The 26,808-nt window shown below is 45.3% G+C and overlaps 1 protein-coding gene and 1 non-coding gene across 2 annotated transcripts in view; one reads left to right on the top strand and one right to left on the bottom strand.

The window, feature by feature from the left end:
• Window positions 1-21,986, bottom strand: part of Bmerb1 (bMERB domain containing 1) — an 83,122-nt gene extending 61,136 nt beyond the window's left edge. Inside the window, exon 1 of the mRNA XM_076840680.2 lies at window positions 21,881-21,986. Within this exon, the coding sequence (XP_076696795.1) occupies window positions 21,881-21,986 (106 nt within the window). The remainder of the gene's footprint in view (window positions 1-21,880) is intronic.
• A 4,512-nt stretch (window positions 21,987-26,498) lies between these two features.
• On the top strand, window positions 26,499-26,568 carry Trnaa-ugc (transfer RNA alanine (anticodon UGC)). Its single transcript has one exon. It is a non-coding gene; the product is annotated as a tRNA-Ala (tRNA).
• Window positions 26,569-26,808: the final 240 nt, after the last annotated feature.

Below are 26,808 nucleotides of genomic sequence, written 5' to 3'. Positions count from 1 at the left end.
GGTGCGTTCTTTCTCTAGATATATCCTAATGCTCTGTTCCTTGAATCTCCTCATTATTTATCTCCCACCCACCCCCCCCCCTTTTTTTTTTTTTGGCCAAGATGGCTCCAAAGTCTCCTCCCTCCTACCCCATGCCGATACCTTTCCTTTGAAGACTCTCTGTCTCAGGTAGAACCATTCAGTTCTCACTGGACTTCTCCAATTTAAATCCTACCCACCCAGAATCCTCAGTCCACACAGAGAATCCTTCTTGGGGGCCAACTTCCTTACAAGTTGAAGATGAGTAGCGGGATTTTTAACTCAACAACTAAGTCTCCCTCTCTCATCAGAAGAGGGTACTTTCTGTTGATGAGCAGGACGGGTGCTGGCATGGGAAGCCATGCTAGATCAATGAGAAGAGCGAAAGACTTCTGGTATCAAGACCAAAACTACCGAGGAAAGAGATGTGGCAAGAGGGAGACCAAGCAAAGGAAAGGAAACTTGAGAAGGGAAAGAAATAGGTCATGGGCAGCAAGACTCTGAAAACCAGAAGTTTGGATATTTACAATGAGCCCTTAAATGTCCCCCTACCCCTGAAAACGACGGTGCCTCTCCCTCAGGTTGTTTCCTGGTTCTGCTGTTCTGATTTGCCTTCTCCATCAAGGCTGCCACTTTGGTGCATTTGAGATGATGACACCTTAGGATGGAGGGAAGGTAAACGGATAGAGGCTCTTTACCACCAGGGAAAGAACCAGGAGAGGTTCCAAGGGATGGTCCTGAAAACACACATAACTCATTCTACAGTTCATATAGATGTGGCTTTTTGTCTTACAAGCTCTTTTGTCTGATAGCGGGAGAGCCACTCCTGCTCTCTTAAGTTAACATGACATACGTTTTTTTTTTCCTTTCTTTTCTTTTAAACCTATTTGTGTCTTCAGATCTGAAGTATTTCCCTTGTAGAAAACATATAATTAGAGACTGTTTTTTTTTAATCCTTTCTGATAATCTCTGCCTTTTGATTGGAGCATTTTAATCCATTTACATTTAATATAATTCTTGAATGCGGTTAGACTTACACCTGCCGTTTTGCTATTCTTTTTTCTATATATCCTCATGTATTTTTTTTTTTTTTGCTTTTCTGTCCCCCCCCCCCCGCTTACTACCTTCTTTTATAGTAAATTGATATTTTCTAGTGTACCCTTTTAATCCTTTTGTGTTTTTTTTACTACATTATTTTGAATTGCTTCCATGGTGGTTGCTCTGGGGCTCCCTGCAACTTTTAGTTCTCATAAAGTCCTACAATTTTGTATTACAGACCATCTGCTCCATTGCATAAAGATTTAGTAAACATCTGTATAGGTCAAACACTGGGTAGACATTGGGGATTCAAAGGCAAATAGGCCGTGGCTTTTTCCCCCTCAAAAGAGAGAAGTGACCCAGACAGGAAAGTTAACAATCACTGTACAGTGTGGTTGGTGCTACATTACATAGGATGTGTGGGACAATATGTTGAGCCAAAGGAACACACATCAGTTCATCCCACAGGGATCAAGAAGTGCTCCCCAGAAGGCAAGCAGCCCAGGTTGTTTATTGAAGAATGAGCAGGAGTTGGTTGGTCAGAGAAGTCGGACCAGGTGTTCCAACAGGAATCAACCATGTGAGCATCAAGTGCAGGTCAAGGAGACGGACACCAGGACCCAAGGTCCAAGCTGGGTGTGCGACTGGAGAGGAAACTAAAAGTAGAGCCTGCTGCCTATCAGCGAGGCCTGAACAGCTGGGGAAATCCTGAGGGTCCTATCTGCATTGTGGACAATGACTCTGCCCATTATTCGGAAGACCCAGGGGACAAGACTCAACGGGAGACAAGAGTCAGATGCCCAGAAAGGCGAAGAGGCTTGTCATGCGTCATCCATTTAGTCGGGAGGTGAACAAGAACGGGAACCTAGGTGTCCTAACTCCTTGTTTTCTGCTTTCTTCGTGGGTCATTCCAATTGCGATATTTTATTTCTTCCTCGAAGTAGGAAATTTTTACCTTCGTCTCAAAGTGGACCCCCATAAAATGAAGTCAGACCGACATATCTCTCACATTTTGAAACTTGCCGAGAAGCTTTTACTTAACAATTCCATTTTTTAAGAATTTGTAAAGAGGAAATAATTGGACGGATACTCGAAAATGGAAAATGTGTTTATTGCAGCATTCTTATAATGTTAAATGGCCTAAATGCTATTTAAAGAATTTGTTAGGAAAAAGTATATATATATTCAAAAATCAGGCAGTCATCAAAAAGAACAAAATGGTTCTACACGATGTACTGTTTGAGGGGAAAAAATAGACAATATTTAGTGCATACAACGTCATCCAATCTGTTTGCTCTCCTTTGGACCTGAAAGTCCCTGTCCCCAGCTGGGCACTATTGGGAAATGATGGGACCTTACAGAGGAGGGATCTGGTGGGAGGTCTTCTGTCATGGGGGGGGTCTGTCCTTGAAGGGGGCTGTGGGACCCCCGTATCCTCCTTTCTCTTCATGGCTGTCTTGAGATAATGGCTTTGATCTGTCATGCATTCCCCACTTTGACATGCTACCTTGTCACAGCTCCCAGAGCAATGGCACCAACCAACATTGAGGTGAAACTTCCAAAACTGTGAGCCAAAACAAACCTTTTTTTCTGTGTAAGTAGCTTATTTCAGGTATTTGTTATAGTTCCAGAAAGCTAACACTCTTCTTAAAAATACAAGTGTTAATATATGCCCATTGTATTAATCTATGTTAATAAATGTTAATATATGCTAATATATGCTAATATATTAACACATGTGACTATAAAAGACCTGAAGGATGGACACAAAACTTGTGACAGGGTAGCAGTTTGGGGGTGGGAGACAGCTCTTCCTGCACTTCCGTATGGTTTGAGTTTATATAATGAGCATCTATGACTTCAAAAAGATTTTTTTAAAGCTTACTGACAGTATCTATGCGGCGCCTACAATGAACGCCACTAAATTAATTGAATCCCTTAAGTCTCAGCCACCAAAGAGAAAGGAAAATGTCAACTTGATAAGCCAGAAATTGCTATTAAAAATAGACCTTAACTACAGCCCTTTCAGAGAACATGGTGGGAAAGTCAGGCCTGTGCAGATGCCATCTTGAAGTAGCACGTCATAAAACAAAGCCAGTTCCTGCCTAGGGCATGGTTACCATTAGCCATGATCTATTGGTGCAGCTGCTTTGCACCCAAACTCACCAGCTCACTCGCAGACTCGGGTCAAGTGCTTGCATCACACTTCCTGGCTTTGAACATATGGGTAAGGCGTGGGGAGCCCAGGGCCACTGTTCTCCATTGAGCATCAAACGCCTTCTCAACCCCTGCAATCTTCATAAAGTGGGACAGTTGGTCAGGTGGCAAACTGCTCCAGTGTGCCCAGGACTGATGTTTTCCAGGGCAGTGGGACTCCTCAGCACTATAACCAGGTATCAGTATCAGGCCAACGCAGGTGGTCGAACACCTGAGAGTGGCCATTATTAGGCATTTTTCGGACGACATTTTCTACTCTCCCCCATTCATTGTAGCCTTCTTTGTTGCAAGAGTGATTTTTGGCAAAATACTCGCTAGAGCCAAATTCCACCAACTGAACTGTCACTGTGTTCAAAGGGGGCCTAGCAGATGGAATTTTCTGAGCGTTGATCTCCATCTTTCCTGCTGGGTTGTTCAGCAGGCTCACAGCATAACAGGGAAGTGATCTGGATCTTGTAGCTAAAAAAAATAAAAGTTATTTATGGTCAAAAGCCTAATGCATTTCCCCAGAGGTTAGAATCTTGAATTGGCTTTTGGTGGCGTCAAGTCAGGAGTTATTTTAGTTTTTCGGTTTTTGGCGGGGGAGGAGTACCAGGGATTGAACTCAGGGGCACTCAACCACTGAGCCCCAGCCCCAGCCCTATTTTGTAGTTTATTTAGAGACAGAGTCTCCCTGAGTTGCTTAGGGCCTGGCTTTTGCTGAGGCTGGCTTTGAACTTGAGATCCTCCTGCCTCAGCCTCCTGAGCCACTGGGATTACAAGCATGCGCCACCATGCCCAGCCGGCATGAGTGATTTTAGTGTGTACCAGGGTGAAGAAAGTTTCACCCAATGAAAGAGAGTTGGGACCGGACCCCTGATAATTCTTCTAAGTCCCTTCCAACAGATGGTTTGAGAAGGGCTTGTTAATATGTGCTTCATATTCAGCTGCACCTGAATGGGTAGGATTTAATCATAGGCTGTGGCTCATCTTATAATGATTACAAGTTAGAAAATAGAAAGAAAAACATCAGTTAGGTATTAGCAGAGTGAGTCATGAGCTTTGATACCGTGGTCTGATTTCAGTATAACTTGACTTTGCAAAACACACTTAGATATTAAAAACTACATGCATTTATTATTTTAATTTAAAGGGGAATTCGTTTTTCAAGTTCAATTCTAGGGGAGACTTTTAAAATACTCTTGAGATCATAAAGTGTCCTCTGCTAAGAAACAGAAAGCTGCCAGGGGCGGTGGTTCATGCCTACAGTCCCAGCAACTCAGGAGGCTGAGGCAGGAGGATCACAAGTTCAAGGCCAGCTTCAGCAACTTAGCAACGCCCTAAGGAACTTAACAAGACCCTGTCTCAAAATTAAAAAAAAAAAAAAAAAATGGAAGGGTTGGGGATGTGTCTCAGTGGTTAAGCACTCCTGAGTTTAATTCCCAATACCAAAAAAAGAAAAAAAAAGAAACTGAAAACCTTTGACTGCAGATGTGAGATTTCCTTTCTCTTTGGTTACTCCACCATAGTTGGAACAGTACCTTACACTCACTCGGTCCCTCATAAGTGCCCTAGACTGGATTGAGATGCTGGGAGATGTTACAAGAACAGTTTGTCATTATTCAATTAACATCAAGTCAGGCTTTCAGAATGAGACGATTTTTGTATTTCTTTTTTGAAACTGTGAGAAAAACTGGGGGTGGTGGGGCCTGCTATTTCTCCTTAAAAAAAAAAAAAATACACAAATACACTTGAGTTTAATCAAGTAATAGAAGTTGGCATAGGAGAAGAAACAAATCTTTTCATATTTTTCCCTCTGCTCCGGGAACACGATTAACTTTGTTGTTTGTTCATTTGAAAAGAAAAAGCCACGATTCTAACAGCTTTCATTCACCGTTTCCATCCAAGGGCTGCTGCACCCACCGAAGCCCTTGGCTGAATTCTCCGCCTCGAAATCAAGTTTTTATTTGGGAGTAAGATGCTCACAGAAGTCACAGTGATAGTTCAGGGGGTTCTCATGTACCTCTTCCCCCCCCGTTGACACCTTACAGAACGTTTGTCAAAACTAAGAGGACAACGTCCGAGTGTCACTATTCACTGAACCTCGCGCTTGGTTCCAAGTCACCAGCTTTTCCACCTTGTGACCGTCTGTGTTTCAAGATTCCAGCCAGAATCCTGAGTGTTCTTAGCCTCTCTCTCTGTGTTCTGGGGACTCAGCCTGCCCCACGTGGACTGGAACGACCAGATCCCGTTCCCTTTTCTCATTAGAGTGGACTCTCTCATTGACGCGGTCGTCGATTTTTTTCATTCACTCAACAGATGCCAACTGAATACAGCCGAGCACTTGGGGGTTGGTGGGGGGGAGCAAGTGTGATCCGAATCCTTCCAGAATCAGGGGAAACAGTCGGTAACGTGTTATCACCCACAGTGAGGGGGAAGGCGATGGGAAAGAAGAAGGGTGCTCGCCGAGGGGGGTCGAGCCTGGAGGAGAAGTCAGAGAAGAGGGGAAGTTAAGCCAAATGGCCCACAGAATGGTTTCCCCAACTAGGACCCAAAAGGGAAGCAGGCACCTGGGAGAGGCCCCAGGTGGGCTGGGCAGAGGGGATGCCTTGGTATTGAAGATGGATCTGAGAACAGGCTGCATTAATGCAGTGCAGTACCTTGGGGGACAGCTGTCAGGACACCCTAACCACCTTCTCCTCTGTGTCTCCTTGGCACTTAGCTCACGCAAGTTTCCACGGGCTGATTTGTGCTCCCGCGTCTGCAGCATCCCCTGCCCCACACCCCCAGCCAGGCGGGTCCTGGGAGGAAGGAGTCTGGCTTCCTCCCCTTCCTCTGCCCCACCAGCCCTCTGCACTAAAGGACCAACAGGTGTGTTCTTGAATCAGCTTAGACTTCCTGTCACAACCCCTCTTATTCCCGTAGCCCCAATTATTCACGTTACATCTAATGGGCCACCCGTTATTCTCTCTGAAGGCTCTGGCTGATTCGGAGCTTTCTACAGTCCCACCCCAAGTCTCCATTCAAACTCTCTCTGATACCCGCAGCGGGGACAGATTCCAAAGCGCATTTTGGGTGGAGACGCAGGATTTGGAGGAGGAGGGGGTTCTCAGTGGTTTTCTGAGGCTGGCAGGACCCTTTTAGATGTGCTCTCTCATAATATGCAATCCTTTTTAGTTTATAAAATTATGAGCATTAATCTACTTTTACTCTCAGAATAAAAACAACAGTTACTTTTATTACAGAAGGGAGAGCACACTCCTTGGTGGGCTCCTGTGGGTTTGGCCAGGTAAGCATCCATTGTCCTTGCCGTCATCAGCCAGCTCCATTGTCCTCGCCTATGCAATGCAGTACCCTGCGGGGACCAACTGTCAGGGCGCCCTGCTCTTCCTAGCTGAGGGTTGGTACTGATCCCAGCTGGACCAGTTCTGGCTTTAACCAAAGCTGGGCTCCTCCAACCAGGCTCGGCCTCCTTTGGCTCACCGAGAGCTTATCCAGCGACCGGGGAGGTCCCACAGCCTGTGAGCAGCAGATGCAAAGCTGACAGGAGGCTGAGACCCAGGGAAAGTCTGGAAGGTTTATCGTTTCTCTTATGAGTGATTATTTTGGGAACTTTCACACACAGGAGATAAGATTATTCACAACCTAGAGAAATTGACTCTGGTTATTGCAGAGATTTTCCCTCTCTGTTCTATCCTGGGGATTCGAATCCTGACCACGGTGTGTCAGAGACACAAAAGTGCAGAACCGATTCAGTCGATTGACAGTGCCTTGAATTTTCTGCTACCTGATGTTTGGGGGGTTTGGGTTTTTATCCGGGACTAGGGATTAAACTCAGAGGTGGTCTATCACTGAGTACATCCCCACTTTTTTTTTTTTTTTTTTTTTTTAATTTTGAGGCAGTTTTGTGAAATTGCCGAGGCTGGTCTCCAACCTGTGATCCTCCTGCCTCAGTCTCCCAAGTAGCTGGGGTTACAGATGTGTGCCCCTGCACCCAGCCAACTGGAACTTTATAATCGCCTGAGTTCTTCTTTCTAAGGACTGGGCTATCTAGCATTTTCTTTGACTCTGGAGGCATTCCCGCATATTTCCAGTGCATTCCCTTTTCTCCTTAAGTTCCCGGGCTGTACAAACTTACTTAAATAAATTTACTTCCTGTGGCCCACAGTAAGAAATAGAGTGCACCAGCACCTATGGTACGTATAAAAACATAAGTGAAACAAAAGTTGCACAAAATGATAACCCTTAGTATCTGACGTACAGCCCCGGGATTTGTTATTCTTTTCAATTTTATCTTCAAAGTACTATTTGCAGCCCATTTAATTTATTTGGAGTCTCTTCAGTGGGTTGCCCCTAAGTTTGGAAACTACTGAGTTACCCAAGGTTAATTCCTGTTTCTTGTTTATGAAAACGTCCCAAAATAAGCGCCTGCAAACAGAACTGAACCAGGAGGCTTTCTCTCTGGGGCAATGCACTTTCTCCAGCCGTAGGACTATCTCTATGAGCCAAATGGCCACAGAATGGGGGTGGGGGGTGGGTGGGCAAGAGCCAATCGCAAGATCAAAGAGAGCCAGAGCTTTGTGTTCCCACAGCAATCCAAAGGTCAGCCATGATGTGACTGCAAGTCTTTTATTCATCCTGTCCAGGGGCCAATGTACCTTCAGGCCAAACCCAACCCAAAGCCTGTTTTTGCCTAACCCTTGAACTAAGAATGACCTCTGTGTTTTTAAATGATTGAGGGCAGGTGGCTGCTAAAGAGGGTCACAGTGTCCATCAGCCTCCTCCTCAGGATTCTGGCCGCTGGGCTGGGGCTGCAGCTCAGTGGTAGAGCACTTGCTAGCAGGTGGGAGGCCCTGGGTGTCACCCCCAGCTCTGCAAGGAAAATAAAGAAAAGATCCCTACAGCCCAGAAACCTGCGCCATTAAGTTTTACCCAGTGAATCCCAAACTTATTGACCACAGTCCCCATCTCTTTTTCTTAGAAAACCTATTAACAGCTGGTATTCCTCGGAGCACAGTTTAGAAAATGCTGGTTCTGAGAAAGGCAGTTTGCTACCGGGGGATTTCTATCTTTAAACCCTGCCTCTGACACGCTCCTCTGTGGCACGGCAGCTCTTCCTGCGCTGAGCAACGGGTGCCAAGCTAGTGAGGAATGGCACACCCAGGGCTTTATTCTCCCGAGCTGCCTCTGAGCGGCTCTGCTGTATTTTTAGATAACAGAAGAGGCAGCTGAGCAAGCGCTGTAAATCTACATACCTGATCCCAACCCCACAGAGACCAAAGCGATTTTTAGAAGTTTGGAAGTTGCTTGCCCAGTGGCCCTGCCTTCCTAGGAAGGGACACCGCATTCCTCCATCGCTTAGGAATTGAGTGCCTCCATGCAATTCAGAAAACACGTACTGAGTTCCTACTGTGCGCCTGAGTTCCTACTGTGCGCCTGTCTTCCTGTTAACAGCCTCTTCTTTGAAAGGATCATCAGTCCACCAGACAAGTTGGTTGTTGCCAGCCACAGAAGGACACGGCAATGACCCTAAGCTTAAAATATAGAGATGTAGGTGGGTATTTTTAGTTCACAGAGCAGCTGAGTGGGTAACCAGCAAGTGCTGGTTGATGAACCCCTCAGTTGGAATCAAGCTGGTTGAAGCTTTTAAGAAGTTGATAAAACCTCAGGCATTTGGAATCCAGAGCAAACCTCTGCATGAACCCTTGAGCCAATTGTCAATCATCTGTCTAGATTCCAGGTGTTCAAGCCTCAACGTTCACAGCACCGGTGTCATCTGAAATCCTTTTAATACCTGAAAGGCTCACTTTTCTCCTGAAAACTTGTGGCTTTCTTGGGGCTCGAAAACGGAGTGAATGGAGAACCCGAATTCTCAATGCTTCCTCTTCAGGAGAATGTGGAGGCCACGCAGGGAATACAGGGCCTCCGGGACGGGCACGTCGGGGAGGCCACCTGTTCAGGGTATCCGAGTTGGTTGCGCATCGTCTTTGAGCTATTTCACAGCTCTGGACCTAGCAGGGAACTGATAACAACACAAAACCAGCCCTACCCACTCGCAAACTGCGCCCTGTCTCCTGGAAGTCCCATCAACTTCCCTCTCCCTCATGGAAAAATCCATGCGTCCTTTTCAATATCCCTGGTCTGTCTATTAGTCTGTACCTGTTAAAACGCCTGCATGATTCTCCTGATTGAACAGAATGCAATCTTGAAATGTGGGCTTTTGGGGTGGGTTTTTTTTGTTTTGTTTTGTTTTTTTAATCTTTGTGACAGACTTTTACCTTTTTCTGAAAATCGCCTTTTTTTCTAATAATGTAGGAAGATTTGAGTATTTTCCCATATGCTGTAGTCTGGAGATGGAAAATGTCCCTCAAAGGCTTGTGGGTCAAAGGCTCTGTTGCCATGAGGCCCTATTGAGAGGTGGTAGAACCTTTAAGAGGTGGAGCCCAAGGGAAGGAAGTTACACCTTGGGGCTGTGACCTTGAATGAGGCATTGAGATCCCACCCTTTCCTCTTTCTTCTTCCTCTCTCTGATTCCTGGCCACCAGGAGGTGAAGCTTTGGCTTCTGCCATTAAGTTCTGCCTCACCATAATCCCAAAAGCACTGGATCTAACCAACCGTGGGCTAAAACCTCTGAAACCTTGTGTCTAAATAAGACTTTATTCCTTTAAGTTTCTTACCTCAGGTACTTTGTCACAGTGACAGAAAGCTGACATGCCATATATCCCCAAATATGCCTTTGTCTCCCGTCCCCTGGCCCATTACTACTATAGGTGAATAACTAACCATGGTCATATAGCAGACTGTTTATTTTGGAAATGCATTAGCTAGTGGATAATTACCTTTTCTAAATTCAGTTTATTGTATTTATTTATTTTTTTTTCAGAAAAGGAGCTAAATCAAAGGAGGTTAGCCTACCAAATACAAGTTACACATCTTTCTGTGATAACACTTTGAAAAATCATTGCAAATCATAATAGTAATAGCATCAGTATCTTTTGCATTCAGAAAAGCATATCTGACTAGGACAACAGGATACCTGGGTTCAACTGGTTTTTTCCAGGCACGATGACAGGTTTGTAATCTCAGATTTAATTATCTACTTTACTGAGAGCTTCAGGTGTTGGCCATCATGGTTGGGTATGAAAAACCCTTTATTAGGTCAGAATTTTCTTTTTCAACTTAACTTTTTTTTTTGACTCTGTAGGACAAATGGGTTCAAGTTCATTTCTGCCTCTGCCTAGCCCTCGGGGGGGAGGGTGGAAACTGCCTAGCCCTGGGGAAAATCCTGTACCCTGGGACTGGGAGTTTCTAATCCATTAAAAAGGGAGGTGGAGAAATGGATTAATTGTTTTAAAAGTGACTCAGGGGATTCTCTAGGCAGCCAGACCCAGGAATCCCACATCACCTGTCTCTCCCAGTGGGAGCCCTAGAGAAGTGACTGAGGTAAATGCAGACAGATGTGTGAACAGGGTCCTCCGTCCTCCGTAAGGGAGATGAGAGACCCCTGGCTCTTTAAGCAGGCCTGCACCTCCTCAGCACACCTCTGCCATGAAGAATTTATCCAAGAACATTCAAGAACAATGCGTTCTCTCTCTTCCCGCACTTCATCAGAAGAAATGTCAATTTTAGGGGCAGAGATGCTGCTCAGTGGTAGGACACTTGCCTAGCATACCCAAGTCCCATCCCCAGCACCGCAGACCAAGAGAAAAAGGAAAGACGTGCCCATTTCAGTTTTGCAAAAATTAAGATGTCATTTGTCAACCCCGGGGTGCTTGGCTCTGCTGGTCCCTGTGCACTCCTGGAAGTGGAGGTTAAAAAAGAGGAGCCAGTCAGTCCCTGGAAATGGATAACATTCCAGAGAAACCCTGGAGCCCGCGTTCTCTGGATGACTCAGGGACCTCCGTGGGGGAGCGGAGTGCAGGGCTGTCGGGTGTTTCCAGTCGTCTACCTGGAGCATTTCCTGTGTTCTAAGTGAAAGTGACAGTTTCTCCTTCACTTCCGTTTGTCATAAGCAGGGGACATCCTGGGCAGGAATGCCTGGAGGAGAATGGAATCCATCTTTGCATGGGGAGTTTTCTTCATGCTCCAGGAAACTCAGAACTGTGTTTCTCTGGGCTTCATCCTGGGCACATCCAACAGTTTTGATTGGCAGGGCTTTGTGTGTGTGAACAGAAAACTGGAAGACCTCAGCAGGACCGGGGAGCAGAGAGACCTGGGAGCAGAGACGCAGAGAGTGGGCGGGAACCTTCTTTGGGATTAGAAAGTACCCACATCCCAAACCGGAGGACTAAGGGCTGGGGGTGCAGCTCACAGTAGTAGGGGTTGCTTAGCACACGCTCTAGGTTTGAGCCCCAGCACTGGAGAATAAAACCCTCAAGTATGTGCACCAAAAAGAATATTAGGACTTGATCAACGACTCTGGGCAGGGGCAGTTTTGCCCCTCTAGGGAATATATGGCAATGGCTGGAGGTATTTTTGGTTGTTGCATGTGGGCGGGGGTGGGGTGCTGTTGACGTCTAGTGGGCAGAGGACAGAGATGCTGCTAAGCATCCTAAGGAGCACAGGACACCCGCCCACAACAGACCTGTCTAGCCCCAAATGTCAATGCCAACGATGCAGAACTTGAGAAAGATGAACTTGGACTAGATGAACTCCAAGACATCATGATGTTAAATGCAACTTCCGGTCCCAAATAAGAAGCCTGTTGCTGGGCTGAGGTTGCAGGTAGGTGGCACAGCACTTGCCCGGCATTCCCGAGGCCCTGGGTCCCATCCCCAGCACCCAAGATTAGAGCTAAAAGAAAAGGCTATTGCTATGGACCCATCTGGGTCCCCCATCTGGATTCATATGTTGAAGCACTGATTCACCAATGTGAGCACATTCAGAGACAGGGCATCTAGGGAGGAAATTAAGGTTGAATGAGCTCATGAATCCATCTGATAAGATTGATGTCCCTTTTTTTTTTTTTTTTTTTTGGTACCGGGGATTGAACTCAGAGGCACTTGACCACCGAGCCACACCCCCAGCCCTGTTTTGTATTTTATTTAGAGACAGGGTCTCACTGAGTTGCTTAGTGCCTCATTTTTGCTGAGGCTGGCTTTGAACCCATGATTCTCCTGTCTCAGCCTCCAGAGCCCCTGGGATTACTGGCCTGCACCACCCATCGGCAGATTGGTGTTCTTAGAAGAGACACCAGAGTTTGTTTTCTCTCACCCTCTGCCTTCCCTGCAACTCCTCTCCTGCCCCTCTCTCCTCAACATCTGCACCAGACACCACACAAGCACACAGTGAGAACACAGCCTTCTCCAAGGCAAAGAAGCCTCAGAATGAAATCTCCTGGGCCAGCACCTTGGACTTTCCAGCCTCCAGAACCGTGAGAAATAAATGTCTATTGCTTACGCCTCCCAGACTAGGGCCCTTCCTTATGCAGCCTGAGCTGACTAATGCACCTCTTTGCTGCCCATTGTTGGTAATTGCCATGGCTGACATCTTCTCGTGGTTGACTATGTGCTAGGCACTGTGCTAAGCATCAGCTACACCTCACCACACTCCTCAACACACCCCTAAGAAATGGAAATTTCGGTGATGGAGGAGGAGGGGTAAATGAAAGACCAGAGAGGTTACACAACTTACCTAAGATCAACCAGTCAGTAAGTGGGAGAAGCGGGCTTTGAACCAAGGCAGGCTGATCCCTACTGAAGAATTCATGTATTTATTTAATGACTACAAGAGACCATCTTCCCACACTGTCTCTCCATATACTAAAAATCATAAACTTCTAGGGAAGTCAGGAAAGTGGGAAAATTGTCAGAAAATGTGGAAGTCAAAAATCACTGTGTCTTCCTCAAAAAGCTAAATATAGACTTACCATAGGACCAGCATTTGCACTTCCAGGTATAAGCCCAAAATAATTAAAAACAAGCACTCGGGAGCTGGGGGTGCAGCTCTGTGGTAGAGTGTGTGCTTAGCATTTGGGAGATCTGGACCCCATACCCCAGCACTGCAAAACAATGACAAAGACTCAAACCAGTTCATACCCATCAGTATTTACAGCAGCATTTCTCACAATGGCCAAAAGGTAGGGAAAAATCCAACTGTCCATCCACAGAAGAATGGATAAACAGAGGGTGGTCTATTTATAAAAGGAATATCACTTAGAAGAAGGAATGAGGTACTGACACGTTCAACAACCCCGAGGCACCTTGAAAACTAAGTGAAACAAGACAGACCCGAAAGGTCACATGACTGTGAGGGTCATATATAAGATATCCTGGGCAGGCAGATCCAGAGATGGAAAGCAGTGATTTCCTAGGACTTGGGGAAGGAACATGATGGGATCCAAGACATGCTACCCCAAGAGCTGGCACCTTGGCATTTGAGAAAACGGCAGAAATAGGATTCCCACCCCAAGACTCTCTCGGGACAATTGTCCTGCTCGATGCCCAAAAGGAAGAAATGTCGCACATACATGCCAAGAAGAATCAGAACTAAAGGTCTTGCTAAGTTCCTTCCAGTTTATTCCCATTATAGCGTCCCCTTTGGTCCCACGTACTGGAAGTGTCTGCACAACTGACCATACAGCTATGCACATTGCCCTGTGTCTTTGGGGTTTCCACTTCCAAAGGTTCCCATGTCATCCAAAAACCCAAAATCTGAAATCTACTGGCACCGACCTGAAACGACAAGTGGAAAATTCTACATCTGACCTCAGGTGATGGGTCACATTCAAAACACAGGTGCAGCAAAAATAGTATGATCAGTTGCCTTCAGGCTGGGTGTAAAAGGCACATACCAAAAAAAAAAAAAAATGAATTTGGCATTCAGTCTTGGGTCCCCTTCCCAAGGCATCTCATTATGTATAGGCAAATATTCCAAAATCTGAAAAAAAAATCCAAAATCTGAGATATTTCTGGTCCCAAATATATTGAACAAGGAATATTCAACCTGTATTAAATAAATCTGTCTTGCTTCTCTTTTGTTAATCTGTGTTTTTTGTCAGAGGGATCTCAACCGTGAACCCAGCAGCCGATGAAGAAAAGGAGCCTGTTTCCTACAGGGACTGCTTAATAGGTGTGAGGTTTCCTTTGGGCTGAAGAAAGGTCTTGGAACTAGGCAGAGGGAAGGGCTGTACAGCATGGTGAACGTACTCAAGACTAGTAAATCGTACACCTTAAAACAGTTGGCGGTTAATTGTGTGTTATGAATATGGTACTTCATTCTTCTGGTTATTATCATTTTATCTCAGTAGAGAAGACAAATGAAGCTAACCCCAGCCCACCTCTGGGTAAGCCTTTGAGAAATAACAAAGGACTGATCCCTAGGAAAATGGGTCTCTCTGCTCCTGGAATCCAGCCCAGCCACCCCGGACCCCAGCTGTCTGCTCTTGAGGATGTCCTGCGCACGGGTTTTAACCGCCAGGATGTGCTCCGGGGCCACTTTGCACATGTCTTTTTAAAGAGGATCAAGATGGATGGATCCTGCAGCCGTGGACAGCTGGTCGCCGGCACTCCCAGACAGGCAGACAGAGATCAAGACAGAGAGCAAGGATTTGATCCTGAAAAAATGAGATCCTATTACATACATTTCCTGGGTCTCATTTGTCTCCCTCAGTGGTCCTCCAAGACAACTGTTGCTCTCATTTTTGTTTTTAAGGTGGTGCTGGGAATTGAATCCTCACAGCCTTGTACATGCCGGTCAAGGGCTCTACCACTGAGCTACGTCCCCAAATCTAATTTTTTCCTTTTTAACGATGGCATATCCCCTCACAGCGGAGGAACAATGACTTTCTTGACCATTCTTCTAATAGTTCTGTACTTAGGGCCCAGCTTATTTTGCACATAGATCTTTGTGAACAAGTGCTTTTCAACACATAGAGGCCTATACTCTGTATAATCTGTTTTTTTTTTTTTTTTTCTTCAGATCAGATGAATCTTTCACCTTTTCATAAGGGCTAAAGTCCCAGGAGTGAGATTGCTGACTCAAAGCAGACACGCATTTTAAATTTTAAGAGATGGTATCTGAGCCAGGTGCAGTGGCCCACGCCTGTAATCCCAGCAACTGGGGAGGCTGAAGCAGGAGGATCATGAGTTCAAACCCAGCCTCAGCAATTTAGCAAGTCCTTAAGCAACTCAGCGAGACCCTGTCTCTAATAATAATATATATGTATGTATGTGTGTGGAGGGGGTATATATATATATAATATGTGCATATGAAGGGGGTGTGGCTGGGGATGACAACATTTAGCTAAGAGGGCAAAATGTCCTGGATCCTGTTCAATCCCCAGTATGAAATAAATAAACAAGAGATGCGATGTGATTGCTTTCCAATAAAGATCACTCCATTTGCCCATTGACCCTGTCTCAAATGAGCTTCTCTGCCTGAAATTAGAATGTCTTTTAAAGGGACCAGTCTATTAACTGTGGCTTGCTGGGTTCTTTGTTTGTTTGTTTGCTTAAGGTTCCAAAACCTAGCTGACTAGGAACAGTGCCCCTCACCTGTGCTGGTATCTGAGCATCAAGGAGATGGGCCCATGCAATGCACCTGGCCCAGCCCTCTCACCTCCTAGGGTTCTGACAGTGGTATCTGTTCCTGTTACTTGGTACCTGATCTGAAAGTCTTGCATCTTTCCTTCAAAGGAAGGGGGTTCCTCTAACTACAGCATCAGGAGCAAAGCATGCAAACCAGATAAGGGGGTGAGTCAGACCAACCGAGATGCTCCCTAACTTTATTTTTTTTCTACAACTTTGAAGATTTACGAAACAAAATGAAAGCATTTGCCCCTCCACTCTGAATTATCAAGTCAGCAACTGTCCATTGAATGAGAAGCTTCTAAGGGCCTCTGGTGTGATACACACTGGGCGTCCAGCCTCCAGCAATGAATGGGATGCCGGGGGTCAATGCATCCGCAGCAAGACTGAAGTAAATAGCCCATAAAACTTGGTTTGACCCTATTAGGATTCATTGTCTCTGAGACAATGGCCTTTGAGGCCAGCAAAAACTCGTCTGTCAGCAAAACAACCGAATTAATCTCTTGACAACATTTAGCTAAGAGGGCAAAATGTCCTGGATCCAGTTTCACAAGGACTGGAAGAGATAACAGAACCTTTGGGGGCCTTGGATTTGCAGCAAGGCAAACAGGGACGATTCTCAATAGACCTTAAATCACCTGAAGTGCCAGGCGTGGTGGGGCACACCAGTAATCCCAGCGGCTTGGAAGGCTGAGGCAGGAGGATCCCAAGTTCAAAGCCAGCCTCAGCAACTGAGTGAGGCCCTAAGCAACTTAGTGAGACCCTGTCTCAAAATAAAAGTGGGGGTGGGGGTGGGGGGGGAATGTGGCTTGGTGTTAAGCACCCTTGGGTTTAATCCCTAGTACCAAAAAAAAAAATAAAAAGAAAAGAAATCAGCTGAAGCCAGGGACCATACATACCCTGCTCAAAGTGCTACTGTACTCTTGGGACCGCGGCACAACACCTGGCCTAGAAGGGCGTCAGTAAATATATATGGGGTGGATAAATGGACGGAAGGATTAATAGAAGAATGAATGACTTAGCTGTTTGGGAATTTTTTATGAACAGAACAATTCCTGCTATCCACTATGGTCATTTTCCACCTTGGGTTTTCGAGAACCTAGGGAGACACTGCTCTTCAATGACAGGGCCACCTCTCAGACTTGAGAGTACTCAATACTGATAAGGATGTTATTGTCACCTGCTCCTTCCGCCCAGTCCAGGAGGCCTTTCTTAACAAATGCTAACAGCTAATCGGAGCTGAACCTTAACACTGTCAGCATCGATATGCTATTCAGGGCCATAAGTCATGCTTTGCCATCCTCATTTTACTCATTTTGCAGATGAGGTCACTGAGGTTTATGGATGTTAGGCCAATCGCCCAAGATCACAGTGCTGGGCAGCAGCAGAGGGTGGGCTGGAACACAGTCAAAGACTCCTTAGGGTGGGGTCTGGGCCTTCTCTGGCTCTGGACCCCTGAAGCTAGCACATAGCAAGGCTGTTCAGCAAGCATGCAGCGAAGGAATGAATGGATCGGATGCTGGGCCTCTTCGGGAGACCTCTTGAGAGGTGCTCTGAGAGGCTACACCGAAGGAGAGCCTCTACCTGTACTGGCCTCCAACCCACGTGCTTCATCCTGGGAGCCGGTGGTTCACCAGACACTCCTGCGAAAGCCAACAGACCCAGATCTCACTAAGCCGAGAGGAAAAGAAACAGCAAAGCAAAAAACAAAACAAAACAAAAACCCAATACGTGGACTCTGGCCTTTGGAACCTCCACCCGCCTGCCCCATGCTGGCAGCTCACCTGAGCTGCCCTTCTCTTCCCTCTCTGCCCTCTGAGACTCTCTTTAGTCCGCAGGCCCAACACAAGCACACTCCTCTGAGCTGCTGGCCTGGAGCCCCCAGTGTCCCCAGCCCCTGGAATACCACCTGGCATTTTGAAGGCACTCAACACCTATCTGCTCCAGGCATACATGGGAGTAGTGATGAGTGTCATCTTTCATCGTGTGTTTTTATATTTCAGATGAACCTGAATCTTTTATAGTAGTTTTTGTTTGTTTGAATATTTTATAGTAGTTTTGGGGTTTTTTTTTTCCTGTGCTGGGATTAAACCTGGGGCTTCATGCATGCTAGGCAAGTGTTCTACCACTGAGCTACACTCCCAGCCCACATATGTTACTTTTATAATAAGAAAAAAAGGAAGGATGTTAAAACAAAATAATAAAATGAGTCTATTTAATCCAACAGATGAAAATAATACAAAACCTTCCCCAAGAATCTTTTCTATAGATCGCCAGTCGTTGACATTACTTCAGTCATCAGGCTGTTTATTAAGTCTGAAACATGGACCAGCTTAATAATCTACTTGCTAGTCAGCACACGTCCTTGGACTTTTAAATACCAGGCATTTCCCCCTGGGCTTAGGGAAAGATTGACACCTGGGTTTTCCACTCTATTTCAATCTCCTTCTCAACGTGCATTTATTTCTACCTCAATACTGATAAGGATGTTATTGTCCCCTGTGGTATTCCCTCTCCACTGGGCCACCCTCTCCCCTACTTCTCCTGCCCCAGGATCTTGATGATGCTTTAGGGTGCATTCAATCGATGAAGAAATGACCACAACCATAGGTAACTGTGTCGTTTAAAAGCCCTGAGTTGTTGTTGCTGCTGTTGTTGTTTTCAAAAGACACCTTGTCTTTTCGTCGCTCTCAATTAATCACACTTGGTTGAAAGCTTTCTTTTTATATATCTCAACACTCTGAATTGTCACTATACATTTTCCAACTCTGTTTAAAAAAAAAAAACAAAACTCACTGCTAATCAGAAAGTGCTGTCAAAGGTGTTTGAGAGCGATTTCTCAGAATCTGTCTCAAATAAGAAAATACTAGATGGCTTCCCAGGGTTCAAAAACCTTTCCCCACATAGTCCCACGAGGAAGGCAGTATATAGATAATCAATACCCAGAATTTGCAAATAAATGGCAGCAATGAAAAGCTGTGCCTGTTAACCTCCGAATAATCTCTGCAAAATGCTATTGGGTGCTGTCCAATGGTGTCCTGCCTGGCATTTTGAAGCACTCGATACCTGTTCACCGAATGAATAAACGGAAGTGGTGATGATGGTTCTCTTTCCCCTTTCACTTGTATATTTCAGATGAACTTGAATCATTTGTCGTGACCTTCATTCATTGTTCACTGAGCACTTTGGGTGCCATGAACAGTGCTAAATGTGCTATGTGCATTGTCTCATTCAATCTTTCAAGTGCCCGTCACTATTATTATCCCATCTTACAGATGAAACAACTGGTGGAGAACCTCACAGTCTTCCCACAGTGATAAAGCTACCAAGGGACAGAGCTGGTTTGAACTCAGTTCGCCTGACTTCAAAGCTCGCATTCTCTGTTACTACACTCTAGAATATCGCGTTATCTCTTATTTTAAAAACTAGAGTTGGCATGAAAGGCAGCAGTTAATACAATGTTAACTAAAAACAACCAGTTTTGCAATCTTTATTCTCTTTTCACTCCTTTTTAATTCATGTGTATTCAATGTTCAGCATAAAATATTTAAACGTGTGGAAGTCAGACAAAGCATGACTTCTATTTAAGAGGGCTTTTCTATTCTCTGACATCACATTGGCTGAGCAATTGCTATGCCATAGAATCAATAGTACTAGTTTTCACACATCATTAACAAATAAATGGAGGTTCCCAGATGTGATGGAAGGGATTCATCATCCCCTGGGAATTGAGTCTTCCAAAGATGCCACTTGAATCGAATTATGTCTGGTTGCAGACAAGAGTCCAGAGACCAAACTTTAACAGATTCAAGATTCCAAAGTAGGACCCTGGATTAGTAAGAAGATTTCAAACTTGAATAGGGGAAAGGAAGGGAAAAACAGATTTGGGGATCCATGCAAAAGTAGATCAGAAACTGGGGGTCTCATATTGGGCCAAGAAACTAGTCTCAGAGTCCTTGATGATTTGAAAGTCTTTTGGCCAGACTTTTAATAGTTTGCAGCTTAGGGCCGAGAAGCACAAAAATTTCAGGGGCTAAAATGACATAAATTGGTGCTTGTGGCAATTTTCCTGTGTGCTTGAAATTTTCCCAAATAAAATGGTCAGAAAATAAAAGACAGTAAGAGAGATTAGGAAAATGACCCACACTTTTGTTGTAGCCCAGGGTCTTGCTTTATGTAATTCCTTGGTAAGAATAAAGGCAAGTTCCTTGAACAGATTTAGTAGTAAAGGAAGCAACCAGTATGTAGCGAGCACTTCCCTTGAGCTGTGTGTACGCAATCTCATTTAACATTCACATGAAGCCATAAGGTAGGTCTAAGTATGATCTCCATTTTCAGAAAACAGAGGCAAGGTGAGGCTTAGAATTGTGCCTAAAGTCACACTGTCAGCAAGGGGCAGCACGAGGATTCAGACCAGGGCTTCTACTCTGCATGGACCCAGCATTCTTTCCAGGCCCCTGTGAGCTGCAGAGACCTACAGGGCTGCTACACATAAAATCACTGACCATACCCTGGGACTCTCTCGACAGACTTAAGAAGGTTCCTGAAAATGCAAAAACAATAAACCTTCATGCTGAGAGTCTGGGGTCCAACAAGCATGAGTCCAAACCCTGGCTTTGCTACTCATCGATAGTGTCATCTAACAAGCCCGAGGGCTTTCATCCATGCCAGGGGGAAGTCATGATGCCAGAAGAGGTTGTTGTGGAGATTAAATGAGATGATGCTTTAAAGTTCTTAGGCATGATAATCTGGGGGTGGTGGGGAGCAGCCATTGTTGACATCATTTTGAGCTTGTAGGAAACAGACAGTCTCACCCCTGAGGTTGCACCAAAGCACCAAAACCAAAGGGTTTGGAAAGGCTGAAACAGGAGAAGGAAGGAGTGGGCATAAAACCAAGAAGAAAAGGAAAGAGGTTCTTTTACAGGTTCAAAGCACTGTGTATCCCTCACAGCAGGTGAGGAACTAATACATGTGATAGTGATTTCAACTTGAACCCATCAGAATACAGCTGAGCCATCCTAGGAAGATTTCCTTACAGATACAGAAAAAACACACACACAATTTTTCACCCAGGTAAAGACAGGAGAAGAGCATATACACAATACTTCAGTCCAACATAACTCGGATTGGTGCTAGGGCAGAGCGCTGAACACAGTTACCCAGAGCCTCAGGAAGCTGCAGGGTCCCAGAGGAGGCAAGAGGGCCTTTCTCAGCCTGGCAGGAGGCACCCGGGCTAGGGCAAGTCTCTATCCTGAACTGGGGACACTGGGAAGTGCCGGCCCTCCCTGGGGCTTGCAGGGAGGGCTGGTAACCCTGGAAGCCCTGAGGCTGCTCCTGCACTTTGAGAGCAGGAGTTTCAACTATGGTGTACTATTAATCAGAAACAAATGTCCTTCGTTAATTTGGAAATGTTGCTGACACCAAACACCCCAGAGAGAGACAGAACCAGTAAACGCAGCCGGTTGGTTTCAGAACCGCCTTCTAGGGCTGTACCCAAACCCGACTGTAATTGAATCCAGGGAGAAAGGAGGAGGTGTGATCAGTTAGCCTCCCCCTGACCTTTGCCCCTCCTCTCCGACTCAGGAGTAGTCTGAAGAAGAAATGCTGAGAATTTCAGGTGTGCCGGAACCTCGCGCCGGTGAAAGCAACCAGAAACCCAGCGGACACTCCCCCCCTCTCCAGGGACGTGGGCGCTTTCCAGGATGGCCCTCCGGCTCCTGCGCCCTAGCGCATCCCAGCGCCCTAAAGCAACCCCGGGCGGAGGAAGCACCCTCCTCCTCCGACTGCAGGAAAGACCTTTCTTCCCAGGAGGAGATGCCAGCTGAGGGGTCTGGGACTCCCAAGTCCACCCCAGGCTCCTGGCTGAGCTGCCAGGCGATTTCCCAAGCCTCCCGGTGAAGCCCAGTCTGAAGGATCCCCCCTTTTGTTCACCCGGAGAGCGCGGCGCGGCGCTGCGCATCCCCCTGCGCTGAAAGCCCGGCTGCGGGGGGGGGGTGCCTCCCGGGGGGCGCGTCCCTGGGTCGGGTGCTGACACGCCACCCGCTCCTGCGACCCCGGGCTCCAGCTCTCGGATCCCCGGCACCCCTGCCCTATTACTCACTTCTCCCCAGTCCCTCCGCTTTCCATGCTGTCTCCTCCACCGCCCCATAGCGCCTCAGAGGCTTCTCAGCTTCCAGATGGGTGGATAAAGATGGCTTTAACTCCATCGCGGATCCCCGCGGGCAGGTCGACGGCTCCCCCTTCACTCCATCCCCGCCGCGGGTTGCAGGGAGGGAGGCGGCTCCAGCCAGCAGCGTTTTAAGGGGCCGGGCGCTCGTGACGCGGCTCCATCTCTTCCGCCGCCAGCGCCCGGGAGCGCCGACTGGTACCCAGGAGGGGGGGAGGGATGCAGAGCACATGCGCAATGGAGGTTTAGGGGGAAAGCTTGGGGGCAGGGTAGGGAGAAAGAGGGGCAGATGATAAACTCTAAGAAGAACAACAAAAATAAAACCAACCCCAAAGAAGTAAGAACGAGGCTCCTGGTCATTCTGGAGAGGGTGGTGTTGCGCCGCATGGGTCTGGCACTGTGGGTGGTATGCGATCTGTCAGTGGGATGCTAGGTTTTGAGTGGGATTGGTGAGCCCGTCTCTATCTGTGGGCGATGGATCCATCTTTGTAGGGAGTATGGACAAGCGTGAGTGTGGACCTAGATCTGTGGGTTCTGTGGGTTTTCGGGGAAATCTCTGGGGTTTTGCATCCGTGTGCACACTTTGAATATGAGATGGGACTTGGATGCTTGTGTTGACTCCTCATTCCCATGCCTGTATTTGCATGGAATTGAAAGAGAAATAGATGGAAACATTTTGGACACAGGACAAGGAAGCTGTTTGGAATCGGGGTCTTTACCTGCCAGACACCCGCAGGTGGGTTTACTGACAAAACATGGCAGCGTCGAAGATATAAAGTAAGGGACTGGGGCTGTGGTTCAGTGGCAGAGCGCTTGCCTAGCATGTGCCAGGCACTGGGTTCGAGTCTCAGCACCACATATAAATAAATGAATAAAATAAAGGTCCATCAACATCTAAAATAAATTTTTAAAAAAGAAAATATAAAGTCAAAGCTGGATTGATAAAAATCAGTACTGTTTGCTGAATGGCACCTGGGTGCAAAACACTTCCCAATAACTCTGTGAAAGAGACAGCATTCTGCCAGCCTTGTTTTGCATAGGGGGGAACTTGAGATGCACAGAGATTATTTGATCAAATTCCCACACTTACTGAGTGGCATTGTCAGTACATGAATCTGGATTATTTGAATCCAGATTTAACCTCTTCATCATTAAACTGACTTCCTAGACTGCAGTTAGGATGTTTTGTATCGGGACATGGGTAGGACATGGGTTGCTGGTCTATGTTGCCATTTAGACATGTCATCTGGGACAAATTTTGGTATCCATATGGCTTGTGGAAGTGTGAAATGGCCCAATTCTTTAAGCAAATGACTTAGCCACTTAAAATGTTATTATCGATAATGAACTTCTAAATCGCTCAAGGGAGAAAAAAGAAAATAACATAGAAAATCATAAAATATTTAGATCTGGATAACAATGAGAGTATCACATGCAAAAATTTATAAGTTTTTGTCTAGGAATGGGGTCTTGCTATTTTGCCCAGGCTGGCTTGGGAGTTCTAGGCTTCTGTCTTGGCCTCCTGAGTAGCTGGGACTACAGGTGCAAGGAGATCACTGTGTCCAACTTCAAAACTTATAAATGTTGATGTAAATAAATAGACAGCTTTAAATGCTGCTATAGCTTGGATCTGGAATGTTCCACAAAGGCCCTTGTGTTAAAGGCGTGGAGTGCCCAACTTGGTGCTATTAGAAGGTGGTGAAAACCAAGAGGCTGGCCTAGTGGGGACATGCTCCTGAAGGGGACAGTAGGACCCCAACTCCTTCCTCTTCCTCTATTTTTGAGTCCCAGTCATGAAAGGAGAAGCTTTGCTCCATCACATACCTCTCGACATGATGGCTGCCTGGTCACGGGCCCAAAGCAATGAAGTCAACCAATCAGAGATTGGGACCTCTGAATCCCTGACCCAGAAATAAACCTTCTCTCTTGGTACACTTCTTGTCTCCAATATTTTGTTATAGTCAGAGGCATATGACTAACCAACGCATTCCTTAAAAAAAAAAGGTGAGACTAAAATGGTTTTAAAAATGTAAAACTAAAATGGGTTAAGTTTTCGACTCAAAAGACCGCATTTAAAAAGAACAGATGAAACCTAAGTAAGAAAAAGTGATGGGAAGAGAATAAATTAAGGAAATAGAAAACCAAGAAGCAATAAAGAAAATCAACAAGATCAAAAGCTGATTTCTTCCATTGAAAACCCTCCCAAGACTGACTTTAAAATAGATACTCAGAGCCCGGTGCTGGGGCACACAGGAGGCAGAGGATCGTAAGTTCAAAAGCCAGCCCCAGCAAAAGCGAGGCACTAAACAACTCAGTGAAACTCTGTCTCTAAATAAAATGCAAAATAGGGCTGGGGGTGTGGCTCAGTGGTTGAGTGCCCCTGGGTTCAATCCCTCCTACCAAAAAAAAAAAAAAGATACCCATGAGTAGTATTGAGAATGGAAGCTGAGTGCAGTGGCACACGCCTATATTCCCAGCTACTTGGGGGCTGAGGCTGGATGATCATGAGTTCAAGTCCAACCTAGGCAACATGGAGAGACCCTGTGTCAAACATAAATTAACAAAATGAGACAAAATACAGGTAACAGCAAGATGTTTAAAATTCAATTGACATGAGTAACATTCTCTTTTTTTAAAAAAATGCTACCAAAATATATTTAAGAAATAAAAAGAAAATCAATAACCATTACCAAAACTGAATTACTGTAGAAGTTTATTTCCCTCCATAGTCCTTCAAAAGCAACAGACCCAAATAGACCCAGGTCCTTATTTTATAAAAATCACTTTAGAGCTCATTTCATGAGGATAATATGATCTTAATACCAAACTAGATTAAAATAAAAACACATCAGAACTGGGAATATAGCTCAATGGTAGAGTGCTTGCTTCGCCTGTGTAAGGCAATGGGTGCAATTTCCAGTGCTGAAACACACACACACACACACACACAAAAAAATGGGATTTGTTCCCAAACTGGAATATGGCCCAACGTCAGAAAATCTATAGATATTTCATTTTAATAAATATGGATAAAGTTATTTGGTTATTTCAATGAATACAGAGAAGGCTTTTTAAGAAATTAGCAGTCATATATGTCTATAATATTTTCTTAGCAAACTAAGAATAGGAGTAACTTTCCTCAACTTTCCAGAGAAAAACTATAAAATACAGCAAATATTACCTCTACAGCTGAACTTCCAGTTGCATCCCCATTAAAGTTGGGGACGAAACAATATGCCTGCTATTCCCATTTCTGAGCCGCATTAGAAAAGAAAAAATAAATGAGGAATAAGAATTGAAATGTGAAACAAAACTTTCTTTTCCAAACAGTGTATTTTGCTACATAAAAATGCAAGCAAATCCACAGAGAGGCTGATAAAAATGAATAAGAGCTAGGTTTTGGAAACAAGATAAACATAAAAAATAGTAGGATTTCCATACAACATTATTTTTTAAAAATATATTTATTTTTTTAGTTGTAGTTGGACGCAATACCCTTATTTATTTATTTATTTATTTATTTTTATGTGGTGCTGAGGATCGAAACCAAGGAACTCACACATGCTAGGTGAGTGCTCTACCGCTGAGCCCCAGCCCCAGCCCTCTACAACGATATTAATTGAACTAAAAATATAATCATAATAGCAAAATAAAACATTGAGAAGAAAATCGTTATTTTGTGTCACCTGGGACAATTGATTAAGTTGTTTTATGTTGTATTGTTAAGTAACATTTAAAAAAAAGAATTGAAACAAGAAATGGGGGCTGGGAGTGCAGCTCAGTGGTAGAACCTGTACTTCCCATACCCAGGATCCTGGGTTCAATCCCCAGCACTGAAAAAAAAAAAAAGAAAAGGAAAGGAAAAAAAACCTTAAGAAATGGAAGAATTTGTTTGTCATGTACAAGGGTAAAAAGAATCAATATGGTAAAGATGAAGATTCTCTTGGATGCAATTCAATTAAAATAGGAAAGAATAGGAGTTGAAATAAACTTTGATAAATCGATCCTAAAATTACATGAACGAAACCAAAGACCAGGCACAGGAAAGACGACATGGAAGAAACGGACAAGGCAGAGTGTGGGAATCACATTTTCATTGCTGTGACCAAAATATCTGACAAGAACAGCCTAAAGGAGGAGAAGTTTATTTGGGGCTCACGGTTTCAGAGGCTCTGTCCACGTGGGCAGAGTTCATTGCTCTGGGCCTGAGGTGGGGCAGAACATCATGGCGGAAGGGTTGGTGGAGGAGCCTGGCTCCATTCAGAGCAGCCAGGAAGCAGAGGGCAAAGGGAAGGGGCTGCAGGAAAGATGGACCCTTCCAGGGTGGCCCTCTTCCAGCCACACCCTACCTGCCAAAGTCACCACCTTTTGTGTTCATTCCAACGTGGGTGGACTGATTAGGTTACAGCTATCACAACCCAATCCATTCACTCTAAATAGTCCTGCATTAACAGGATCTTTGCGGGGACACCTTGTCTCCAAACCATAATATAAGGTGAACTTAACGCCCAGACATCAAGACCTACTAGAAAGCCAGAAGACACAGGTTGGGGACATAGCTCAGTTGGTAGAGTGCTTGCCTTGCACGCACAAGGCCCTGGGTTCAATCCCCAGCATCATCAAAAAAAAAAAAGGACATAAGATGAAAATTGATAAGCCTCAAAATAGACCCACGCATATTAGGAAAGTTGTTATATGACAGAGGAGAATACTCCATAAATGAGCCTGAGATATTTGCCTAACCAGTAGAAAACTAAAATAAAAATGACCACCTTTATCTTTTCCCTCTCTCTCTTTCTCTCCCCTCCTCCCCGCCCTCCCTCCCACACACAAACACACACTCATATAAACATAAATTCTAG

This window comes from Callospermophilus lateralis, chromosome 19 (assembly GCF_048772815.1).
Source record: "Callospermophilus lateralis isolate mCalLat2 chromosome 19, mCalLat2.hap1, whole genome shotgun sequence".
NCBI lineage: Eukaryota > Metazoa > Chordata > Mammalia > Rodentia > Sciuridae > Callospermophilus > Callospermophilus lateralis.
Note: the sequence above shows the minus strand (reverse complement) of the source record. Positions and strands in the feature narration are given on the sequence as shown.